Here is a 13,074-nt window from a genome sequence, read left to right as displayed (position 1 = left end):
AAAATATTACCAAATAACTTGAAAGTAGTAAATAAACATTTACTTTTCAAGTAGCAAATATTTTATATTATTTTATAATCCTCAGAAATCTTAGTAACAAGATGAACTGATTATACACTTTTATACAGGTAACTAAATTCAGGAAAGAAAAAGGACAACTAGTAATCTGTGAACTGTATGTTTACTTTGGTATATTTTTATCTTTGCAAGGTTACTACTAAAGAAATGATTTAATGTCCACCTTTAGTTGCAGTGCCTTCTCTAAGTTTTCAATCTTTCTTTCAGCTTTTCTCAGGTTTCGTAGCTCTTCTGAGTCTGTGAAAGAGCTCTTTGGGGACAAAGACCTTGAACGTTTCACAGGTGGTTCCTCGAGAATAAAACAAGGACATGGTTGAACTAGTTGGAACACTGGATTATGAAAGACATGCAAAATTAAAGAACAAGTAATTTTGAATACTAATAATGAATTATATAAAAAAAAAAATCCTGCATGGAATACCAGAGAAATAACAAGCGGAATTACCACAGTGCTACCGCTAAAGGTTTCTCTGTGACTCGTTAATGAGAATATTCATTTACATTTACATTGTTTCTTTCAGAATAATGATGTCCCATTAGGGAAGACTAAAGGGTTATAGACTCAGAAATGCAAGAAACCTCATTACAAAGGAGGGGATAGAGGCTGGTCTAATTGCTCTATAAGGGTCCAAGGTTACACTTGATAGGACAACCAGAAACAAGAGGGAAAGGATTTTTTTCCCTTTGAAATAGTTTAACACACTGTGAAGTTGAAGGAACAATATGCTTGAGGAATATAAATACAACAGACAGTAGATCTTATACCATAATGACCATATGGTCATTAACTATAATGTGGCTAACTAGAGACAAGAATATGTTTATATTATGTACAGCTTCATATACTAATCTGGAGAAAGAATATGTGAAAGCAACTATTAAGCTGGGCAACACAGTGCTCATCTTTACTGCATGGCCTTACAAAAAGAAAGAAAATTTTGGTCAAAATACCCCTCTTTTTTTCTTGACTTTTATTAAAAGCAGACAAAAGTCAAAGTCATATATTTTTAAATTTCAGCAATCGAGCAAGCAACCAAATTAGGCCCAGTAATGCTGTATTTCAATTTTATGAATGTTTTCTTTCATTTAAATAAAGCTCAGTGCTTGTGAAACTACTTCAAAATGGCAAGAAATGTATAATGCAGTTATGTTTTAATAAATAAATCTCATTTTCTGAAAATTACTAATAATTTTAGAGAGCATGAATAACAGTACCACAGAAACATGGTTCAAATTTTAAATACTTCCTTTATTAAGATAGTTTGTCCTACCAATAAGAAAAAATGGAAAGAAACAAAAACAATTATGTTAACAACATGGCTTCCTATTATAAAAACTATTATTCCTTTATTGCTGAAGTAACAAGCGTGTGAAAAATATGCTAAAACTCTTACTTTGAGGAAAATGTTATTTCAATTTATCTAGAAATAACATATGCACACATGATATTTTAGAATTTTTATATTAGTCAACATTCTGTAGAATCTTTTACAGCATAACACAAATATGTAATGAATACTAAAAAAAATTGAGACACTAATAAATGAGAAACATTCTATGTAAAATTTGCTTATTTTTCTCTTACTGCTATCCCTTTAAATCTATAAAAATATATAACAAGTGCAGAAGTTAGTGTTAAAATTCATTTACTATTTTATTTTCCACACAGACAGTATTTTAAACATATCTGATTGAAAGACATACTAGATATATTTTTCTTTTAATTCATATTAGAAAAGTGAGTAAATACCATTTAAAAATAAATTTTTAATCAGATAGATTAATATATTAGAGAAATGAGGAATACTTACCAAAGTTTTAATATAAGAATGTTAATTTACTGACAAAATGGGTATAGCACTAATAATATATTTAATTAACTAATTTGGGAATATAATTCAGTCTTTAAAAAGGGAAAACTCCTTACTCCTAAAACCTATTTAACAAGAGTTTGGTACATAATATTTTTCAAAAGCTTCCCGAAATATTAGCAGAGAAGTAAATGCTGCCATTTGTTTTTTAACTTCATCTCTTGTCTTTCCAGCCTCATCCTGGCAAATTCACAAAATGACATAATGTCCCTACCTTATGTTTTCCTTCAGCACTTGTCATGATGCTCTTTCGGGAGAAACCCTTGTTGGCAGATATGTTTTCTGACAGTTTTTCATTTGCTATCTTTAGTTTCTCCTGTAAATACTCAATTTCAGACTTCTGTGAAACCATTAACGTTTCTAAGCTTGATAAGGATGGGCAATGAGGTACCTATTTTAAAAAGTATACTTGTAAATACATATGTATGTTTGTATCTTAGATTATTTATAAATATAGTAAATAGTTATATATCATAGAAATTGTAAATATTCAGAGAAGGAAATTTTTATTTTAATAATAAACTAGCAGGAGCTGAACCTTTTCATTCCATAGAATAGGATTTTCCAATAAAATAACCAAGAGTCTATATGCAAGTATTTTCATAAATAATGCTGTCATATAGATTTCAAGGAAAAAAATTTAAAGCATGGCTGCATGATACACACCACTCATCTATAAATGAGTCATTTCAAATTACTGATTATACACATATGTATTGCCTCACAAAATATTCAATCCACCATCTGGTCATCAAGAGTCATACAATACCATAGAATATAAACCTGGGAAAAGGAAAGCAACAGCATTGTAAGTACAATTAGCTTTTACTGTATCCTAATTTAATAACAACTCCTCAAAGAACCCCGAAAATTTTAAGTCAATATAGTTTACAGCATTCTCCTTTGAAATTTATTCATGTTTCAGATAAACTGCTAATGGTAAGCTCCACATTTTAACAACAGAAGTCACAGGAAAACTAATCTTGTAGGAAACCTGTTCATGAAAACTGGAATTCTGCAAAATTTGACTACCATCTCCACTGAATGTATTCGAGGCCATTAAAACCCATGCAAATTCGCTGTTTCAAATTAACAACTACATTTACAAAAACAAAAACACAGAATCACATGAAAACAGTTTTTTTGACTTACAGGCAAACAAATGTCAAATCTTATGATTCTAACATTATCAATAAGGATCTAGTAGCCCTGAAAATATTTGCACTTAAACTGATGAAGGGCCCCATCCTTCCTAAATGATATTCCTAAGTACTATGATAAAAATATATACGGTTAACTTTTTTGAGCCAACAATGGGAAACATCATCCTTTTCCAATTGTGCCTGCTTTTTTCTGAGAGGATAGGCAAAATTTTCCTAATTCTAACCTGCAATTTGTATAATGAGAGGGACCATATTTGATTTATACTATTACACTTTTCTCATATTTAAATCACCTCATTTGTTTCCAACCTTTATTCTACCATGATTATATTCCTCAAAGTACTGTTTACATTGTACTGTTACCATACTTACAATATATTACTTACTTCATTATCTTGCTTTGAACATCAAATTAAAACATTTTAAGCATTTCTCTTCCAGGAAGTCTAAATGATTTTGCCCTATTCTTTTATCCCCATTTTAATCATTGTACAACTTTTATTTTTGATTTTTTCTCCTGTTTTATAATCAAACTTCTGAGGTTTAGAAAGATTTCCTTTGGTTGGGCTGCCAAGCTAAACAATTTCAAAGGCTACCTGCTCTTGTCTAGGTTTCTATTAATAAAATTATAAATGATCTATTAACATACTATCATATACAAAATAAATTTTAAATAATTTGTTTAAGATCAAACAAAAACTTAGAATAAAACAAGAAAAACATAATTTTAGTTTACTGGTATATCCAATAAACAAACCTGTGTTCGTCAATAAATGAACTTCCTAAGTCATCAATGGATTATAATGCTATAGCTAGGAATATTATAAAATTAATATTCAGTCAAGAAGCTATGATAAATAACTCAAATATAAGACATTAACAATGCTCCAACAGTGGATACTGTCACTATAATAGATTCATTTCTAATATTTCTATTGATATTATATTAATGATATTATTTTTGATAACAATAAAGGATATTTAGGCAGCATTCCTTCAAAATTCCTCAATAAACAATCAGAGAACTTCAAAATTAAAATACTATTAAAGAGTGAATAGAAGCCAGGAAGATAATGCAGATAAATAAATATGTGTCTGGTGTGTTTTAAAGTAATAGCTCTAAGATTCATCCAACAGAGGCATTTTGCATACATATTAACCAAGTAGATATGTCCCTCCCCTCCACAAAGTAACTTATTCATGTTCCCATTTTCTTTAAGTGTGGTTTGTCTCTCTCTTGCCTTTTATCACTTTTGTTAGAGACATGTTTACAAGAAGTGTTTTACATTTCTCCTAATGAAACCATTTTTTTAAGTATTAAATATGAGCAAAATGAAGAGTCAACACTCAGCCTCACTGCTGAGTAGTAAGGAGGGAATTCAGGGCAGTTGCTGCTCAACTCCAGCCAATTGTTTTCAGGGAAGAATGTGCCCCACTGTTGCTAGATTTACTGATTTTTAAAGAAAAGCAAAGAATTAGGATTTCTAAGGAGAGTGTCCAAATTTTCAAATGTTGGTTAGACCCAGTTTATGGGTTACTTTGAGAATTTGGTAGTGGGTGGAAGTATAATCTGCTATCAGTTTTCTAGAGAAATTATGAAAGATGCATCAAAGCCCATAAAAATGTACAAAACCTTTAATTTACTTCTAATTATGCTGAAGGCTAAAATGGAAAGACATCTATGATAAATTAAGAAAAGTAGGGTACAAAAGGGTATATTATACTATGTAGAAGTGGATTTCACCAAACATGCATAAGGTACAAAAACAACCCTGAAATGTTACAGTGTGATTTCTAAGTGGAGGGACTGTAATATGAATTATTTTCTTTGTATTTAACTGAATTTCCTTAAAGATTTTACAATAGACATGTCACTAAATGCTTTTTTTTTTTTTTTTTTTTTGAGACAGAGTTTCACTCTTGTTGCCCAGGCTGGAGTGCAATGGTGCAATCCCAGCTCACTGCAACCTCTGCCTCCTGAATTCAAGCAATTCTCCTGTCTCAGCCTCCTGAGTAGCTAGGATTACAGACATCCGCCACCATGCCCGGCTAATTTTGTATTTTTAGTAGAGAAGGGGTTTCACCATGTTGATCAGGCTGGTCTCGAACTCCTGATCTAAGGTGATCCGCCTGCCTCGGCCTCCCAAAGTGTTGGGATTACAGGCGTAAGCCATTGCACCCGGCCTAAATGCTTTTCAAAATAGAAATATTTATTTTTTTGCAAATAAAATGACTACAAGTTCAATGTAAAAATTTCAGTATAGGTAGGGGAAATATAAATGAAAGTCTCTTCACAATCTCATCCCTCAAAGTTCCTACTAGTAAGTTTGTGATATATCTTCCAGACTTTAAAAAAAAAAAAAAAGGAAACCGCTGGGTGCAGTGGCTCACGCCTGTAATCCCAGCACTTTGGGAGGCCGAGGCAAGCGGATCACGAGGTCAGGAGATCGAGACCATCCTGGCTAACATGGTGAAACCCCATCTCACTGTGGCGGGCGCCTGTAGTCCCAGCTACTCGGGAGGCTGAGGCAGGAGAATGGCGTGAACCTGGGAGGCGGAGCTTGCAGCGACCCAAGATCGCGCCACTGCCCTCCGGCCTGGGCAAGAGTGAGACTCCATCTCAAAAAAAAAAAAAAAGTTAACTACTATATTTTTGTCATTTAATATACTTTTTAAAAATTAATAGACTTTATTTTTTACAACAGTTTTTTTATGTACAGAAAAACTAAGCAGATACGATGCAGAGTTCTCCCTGACCTCTTACCCCCACCCACTCAGTTTCCCCTATCATTAACATCTTAAATTAGTATGGTACATTTGTTACAATTACTGAACCAATATTCATACATTATTAGTAACTGAAGGACATAGTCTATTCATATTTCCTTAGTTTTTTCCTAATGTCCCTTTTCTGTTTCAGGATCCCATCTAGGATACATTACAATTAGTTGCAATATCTCCTTGAGCTCCTTTTGGCTGTTTTCTCAGACTTTCCCTGTCTTTCATGACCTTGACAGTTTTCTGTAGGATGCCCCTCCTTTGGGATTTGTCTGATGTTTTTCTCATGATTAGACTGGGGTTATGAGTTTTGAGAAGGAAGATCATAGAGGTAAAGTGCCATTTTCATCACATCATATCAAGGGTATATGCTATCAACATGATTTATGACTGTTGATATTCAGTTTGATCACCTGGCTGAAGTACAGTTTTGTCAGATTACTCCACTTGTAAAGCTACTCTTTTGTCCCCAGCCATACTGTACTTTTTTACTTGCTTTTTAAAAACTTAACAATCTCAAACATATACACATATAACTATTATATGTATATATAATAAAATATATGATATACATGTGTATCATCATAGATCTCCATATATCCTTACATATATTTAACCTTTTTAAGGGCTGCTTTACATGCATAGCAAAATCAAATTAACCAATCCCCTCTCTGTGGAAGTTCATTCTATTACTCTTAAAATCCTAGTACCTTGGAAAAGTTAACTTTCCTTCCTAACAATTATTCACATTTTATAAATAAATTTTTTTCTCTAATATTAAAAATATTTTGCTCCCTTTTAGTTTACATTCTTGGAATACAATGGTATAGTGCTATACCATAATTAATCTGATGAAAAATGATTCGTGGACTGACTACGTGGCTAAAAGCTCCCAGGTGGAAATAATCTTTTTAAATTGCCATTGTTAATACATAACTTGACTTTTCACACTGACTCACAGAGCTAATTTTAATTGAAAAGTTCTCTAGAAGATATATATTAAATAGAAGGCATGGGGGAAGGGCCTTTAGGTGTTATAAAAATTACTATTTTTTAAATTATACAACTTAAATACATAGTCATGTTGCATTAAGTCCGAGAAATATTGTAGGGCATTATTACAGTGGGGGCGGACTGAATATTGCCTAATACAAAGAAAATTGTTTCACAGCTATAATAATTACAAAAATTGTAACTTAAATTGTTTTATTAGCAAATTATAATTAAATATATTTTTTTCCTACTACATTGCAATGATGACAATAATTAGCATTTAGCAAAAAAGTATTTAGTTCCTACCTCTGGCTAAGCATTCTACATACATTATCTCACTTGTTTTAAGAAATTCATGAATTCCAGACCTGTTAACACATAACAAAGCCTATAGCAAAACAAAAACATTTTTAAAAGCACATGATACCTCAGGAAAAGAAATACTTTTTCTTAAAACAATATGTCATGGAAAATCAAGTACGGGTCAAGTGTGTGTGTGCGTGTGTGAGTGTGTAATAAAATCTGTTACATGTGTATATAAAATATCTAACATATACGTATATATCAGAAAAACTAACTACTTGAATGACTGTTCTCTGAAAACTAATTCAAATCCTCTGGGAATACAATAGAGTATGTAAGTGTCTGTGTATATATATACACACACACACACACACACACACACACATACACATGCACACACACTTTTCTTCTCATGAAATGCCCATATTCAGAGATTAACTTTATATTTAAAATTGATTTCAGAAATGCAGCAATATGTCTATTACCAATTAACAAAGTAAACATTGTTAGCTGAATCATCTATATCCTGAAAATAAATGACTTTAATAATAGTCATATATTCTTGTAAAAAAAAGAAAAAGAAAAATAATATCAATTTAACATAATATTGTAAATCAAAATAGTGTTACAATAAAAATTCACAAATAAAACTAAGTGTACTAGTTTAAACTTACACTTCATTTTTAGAAAGACCACTATATTGAGTAATAAAATGTCTAATATCAACAAATTCATCTAGCACTTTTTAAAAAAATATAAATATTTGCATTTCTACCATCTACTCACTTTTAACCAAATATTTTCAGATAGCATTTGTAATTCACAAAATAAAATTAAATTATTGACTACATTTGAGTAAAAAATACACTATCACCACCTCCGCTTATAACACTATCACATTGTAGCAAAATTCAGTAATAAACAAGTCAGTCAAATTTAGCTTTCCTTTAGTATCTAAATACTTATATGGTACAGTCAAGTTGTTAACCAGCAAAATAAAATGGAAAAAAATTAATTCCAAAACTTTAACTTCTTCCATATACTACATAAAACTTAACACCGAGTGGGTTACAACTCAATTCTACTTATATCCAGTAGATGACAATTACTGGTTTATACATACATCCAGTAAATGACAGTAGCATCTTTGGTACAAAATTGAGCAACCACAAGCTAAGTAGTTATTCTACGACATGTAAATATCACACTGTACTGACAAAAATTAGTAATATTTACGTGTCACACAAGAGTGTTTAGAATAACCCCACAATATACAAATCACCTATAGATTTCAATCCTAACAGTAAACTAATCCTGACTGTACTTAAAAGCTAGAATGAAAAGACTGATTTTTCTACAAATTTCTTTTTATCTTAAATAGCAAAATAAAACACATTCAGATTTTTTCCAAAATATGTTATAAGCCTCACATTCTGCCAGAATTTGCAAATCTGGATATTTAAAATGTTTCTGTTAGTGGTATCCTAAAATTAATTTCTAAAATTCATAGAATTAAACTTTTTTATGGTGTATCTCTAAATATGTGACTTTGGGGTATAATCCATTACTTATTATAATACATACTCTAAGTTTTATAAACACTTAACACTTATGTCACCAGTAAAAAAACCAAAATTTGTGCATTAATGGTGTAAGCAAGGGACTATGCTTGTTATACATTATCATCTCTATACATTAAAACCTAAATCATACTCAAACAAATTCACTAAAGTGTGGTTTTCAATCTGCTAACTATGCATTCCATAATAGCCTGTAATTATTAAAAACTGACAAGAAAGCTACGCCACCTGTGTTTATGTGAAGCCAGGTAATGAAAAAAACAACAACGCTGTCATCACCTCTCAATTCCTGATTGCATTATCAAAACTGTAGCCGAGTTTGGCATCTGGGTGTGACCTTGTTAACTGCTAGGGTAATTAAATTTATTCTACTGGGAAAAAGGATGATAAATTATTAGCCAGAAGATTTTGTTCACATTTTATTAAATTGGCCTGTCAAAGGGTTGGCCAAATTATCAAGGGCCTCATTTATTGGAGACCAGCCATATTGCCACATCTGTTACAATTATTTATAATTTCAGCAGTTGAAAACCAACTGAGTTAGGCATCCGCCATGTAAAGTAATTTACAAATTATCTGATGAGGGAGTGTTTTAGCTTCTCCCTCATTTCTAGCCAGCAGAAAGCCGTGCTGTAATTACAGAACACGATTAGGTTCTTTGGGGAACTTATCTTGCACTCATAGCCATAGTAAGATGCAGCAAGAACATATGGAGGAGCTTGTGCTTCTACTCCCTGAAGCTCGTGACCCGCCTGCCGCTGAGCCCTTGAGTTGAATTTGAATGAGAGTGCCATGGCTAATGTTCTACACATGCACCATTTATGCCACAAAACAAATCGGATCACTGTTAATTATGAAGCAGCTATAATCAGGCCTTCACATCTGTGTAATGTGAAGCGCAGTAGGCTGTATTCCAATAATGTATGACTACCTTTGGGTTGCAAATTCCGAGCCATATTGCCTCAGTAGTAGTTACTGAATTCAAAGTAACTCCTTTGATAAAAGCCCATCACATGGATATTTTTATCCAGCTTTATATGAAAAAAAAGCAAATCCACAAGCCTTTCTTTATCAGCTATTGACCAGAACAGTTAAAGCATATGGCACAAGTTCATTAATGAACAACACAGAGCACTCTAATTTAATGAAACCACTTGAGCCATAAAAATCAGATTTAGTTAATTCCCTCTTACCTATTTTTTCATATTTAGCCTAAACCTAGGATTCCATTTAATATTACAAGTTATCAAGACATACAATATATTTTTTACAAATTCATAAAGATATTAAAAAGCTTGTGTTGTATTATTTTAAAAGGCAATCATAGGTTTTATATTTTACAAATTAATTTTCATCACAAATCTCATGTATGAAAGCATAAACTATTTGTTTTTTTAGAAAGTAAAGCCTAGCAGCTGTATTCTAACAAAAAATACTCTTTACTCCATAAGAAATTTTTCTGTGGAAAGGCAGCTAAACAAGCTGCACCCAGATGGCAAACCAGCTACAGTTTAATTAATCCACTAAAAGCCATTCAGATTTCAGTAAGGGTAATGTAATTTTGAATAATAGTAGGAAAAAAAATCACTAAACATTCTTAAGTTTTATTATAGCGGCAAGAGAAGTGCCACTATAGAGTAGTTAAAGTTGAGTTGCAGTTTCCATTAGATATGCTAAATTTCTAGATTTTAATATCTTGGGCTGTTTCACTCTGCTTGGAACTTAAAGTAAGCTTGAAATATCAGAATATCTATTGGCAGCCTTCTTTTTATAGCAGAAATGGTTTATTTTTCATGCAGGATAGTAGAGTTGAATGATAACAAGTTCAAATTTTGTGAATATAATACACAACGGCCTTTAGAAAAAAAGTTTATAGTTAAGACTTACAAAAGATAAAGACTTCAAATTTTTCTTTTAAATAAAAATGTCTTTCATTTATTAAGGCTAAAAATCATATCATAACATTATATTTTACTGTTAAGTTGTTCTCTCCTGAAAATTGATTAAATATCAAACTACCAAAAATCATTTCCCATATATTTGTGTGGCCATATCTACATATACAACTGAATTAAAAATATAAATTACTGAATATAATTAAATCAGGCAACAAATTACAAGGCAGTTTTCATTTAAAATAATGCTGTAGAATAAATCAAGTCAACTTTTCAAATTAAGTTTACACATATAAACTCAAAACTAGTTAAGTATGAAAATAAGATGATAAGCATAATATAAAAGTACTATCTTTGTGGCACCTTGACCTAATATATTGAAAGTTATTTTGATCCTGTACAGTAAGATACCTAGAAAAAGTGTAAGATTGATATTCTTCCATGCTGAAAATGAGAAAAAAATGTAATAGAAACAATAATAAAGTAAAAATCATAAAAACCAAACAAAAGCAAACCAATTATTAACTCTGACATAATATTTTCCAACTAAAGTATGACAAAAGTTACCAGCATTCTGAGCCCAGGTAAAGGCACTACAATCAGATCTTCTCACTACCACCTGAAAAACCAAAATACTACACTTTAGTTAGTGCCAAATAGTCACTATCAATATCAGACCCTCTGGCAAGAAAACAAAGCTAACTACTACTGACATTTTTTCTCCACATCACAATTAGATATTCCCTTCCAAATGTTAACTGTTTACTGTTCTTACTTCCTACTTCCTACAATTGTTATGTCAAAGAATTTTCATGTGTTCATTCAAAAAGCATTTATTGAACTTAAGACTGTCAATCACTGGAGAAGGCAGTGGGGAGAAAAGGATAAGGCATCAACTCTCCTTGCCCTCAAGGAGCTCAGAGTCCAGAGATGGAGATACACAAGGAAAACAATTAAGTTTAATATCTGCTAATGCAGAGAGGTACGTGGAGCTCAATTGTAAGAAAAAGTCTTCAAAAAAAGGTCTCAATTATCTTGGAACTGAATCTACAAGGTCTAGAAAGCATTAACAAAGTGGGAAAATTATATACTGTGACGAATATTATATAGTGCTCATTCCCTAACATATATTTAAATGGTCATGTGTATCTGTAAGAAAACAAGATAAAAATACAAGTTGACAGAACATTTACAAAAGAAAACTACATAAAAGTGAAAGTGAAAAACCTCACTAGTTTTCAAAGGGATAATAAAGGAATAAATCTGTTTTGAAAAACAAAAGGCTGTTTTTAAATTATAATAAATACTTGCAAGAACATAAAATGTGGGCAATCTCACATACTGTGAGAAGATAACTTGGTATAATCTTGCTGGAAGGCAGTTTGGCAGGGAATATATATTCAAAAGCCTTAGGTTCATAATCTTTGACAAAGTAATTCTACTTTTAATAATTCATCCTGAGGAAACCATCAGGGATGAGAATAAATATATATAAATGAGGCCAGACGCGGTAGCCTGTGTCCTGTAATCCCAGCACTTTGGGAGGCCGAGGCGGGTAGATCACCTGAGATCAGGAGTTCGAGACCAGCCTGGCCAACATGGTGAAACCCCGTGTCTACCAAAAATACAAAACCTAGCCAGGTATGGAGGCTCGTGCCTGTAATCCCACCTACTTGGGAGGCTGAGAGAGGAGAATCGCTTGAACCCGGGAGGCTGAGGGAGGAGAATCGCTTGAACCCAGGAGGCGGAGGTTGCAGTGCACCAAGATCACGTCATTGCACTGCAGCCTGGGCTACAAGAGTGAAACTCCATCTCAAACAAACAAACAAACAAAGGCATTGGAATAAGATAAATAGAAAAAAATAAATTGAAATATGTAAAATGTCTGAGAGTAGGGAAATGTTTAGGTAAAAAAAAATGGATTCCTATGTTAGAATATGAGGCAGTCAAAAAAATGTTTCAAATGTTAAATTATATTGTAATGAAATGATAATTGCACAAGCAGGATTCAAATTTATAAACCATATGATTCCAATTATATAGAGTTTATATTCTACATTTACTTTGTATACCCTTTTTACAAAGACACAGAGCCACATGCAGGGTTTAAGAGTGAAAGCACACTCGGCTGGGCGCGGTGGCTCACGCTTGTAATCCCAGCACTTTGGGAGGCCGAGGCGGGTGGATCACGAGGTCAGGAGATCCAGACCACGGTGAAACCCCGTCTCTACTAAAAATACAAAAAATTAGCCGGGCGTGGTGGTGGGCGCCTGTAGTCCCAGCTACTCGGAGAGGCTGAGGCAGGAGAATGGCATGAACCCGGGAGGCAGAGCTTGCAGTGAGCCCAGATTGCGCCACTGCACTCCAGCCTGGGCAACAGAGCGAGACTCCGTCTCAAAAAAAAAAAAAGAGT

At 32.6% G+C, this 13,074-nt stretch overlaps 1 protein-coding gene across 4 annotated transcripts in view; it reads right to left on the bottom strand.

Annotated features, from left to right (window-relative positions):
- CNTLN (centlein) overlaps positions 1-13,074 on the bottom strand; it is a 369,700-nt gene that overhangs the window by 171,634 nt on the left and 184,992 nt on the right. For 2 of the 4 annotated variants that reach the window (XM_030817536.1, XM_030817587.1), the window contains exons 9-10: positions 2,164-2,340; positions 242-367 (exon numbers count right to left, since the gene is read on the bottom strand). The exons of the other annotated variants lie outside the window; for them this stretch is intronic. In XM_030817536.1, the coding sequence (XP_030673396.1) occupies positions 242-367; positions 2,164-2,340 (303 nt within the window). The remainder of the gene's footprint in view (positions 1-241; positions 368-2,163; positions 2,341-13,074) is intronic. 4 annotated transcript variants of the gene reach the window in all.

Source organism: Nomascus leucogenys, chromosome 1a (genome assembly GCF_006542625.1).
Source record: "Nomascus leucogenys isolate Asia chromosome 1a, Asia_NLE_v1, whole genome shotgun sequence".
NCBI lineage: Eukaryota > Metazoa > Chordata > Mammalia > Primates > Hylobatidae > Nomascus > Nomascus leucogenys.
The sequence above is the reverse complement of the archived record's forward strand: the minus strand, read 5'-3'. Positions and strand labels throughout refer to the sequence as shown.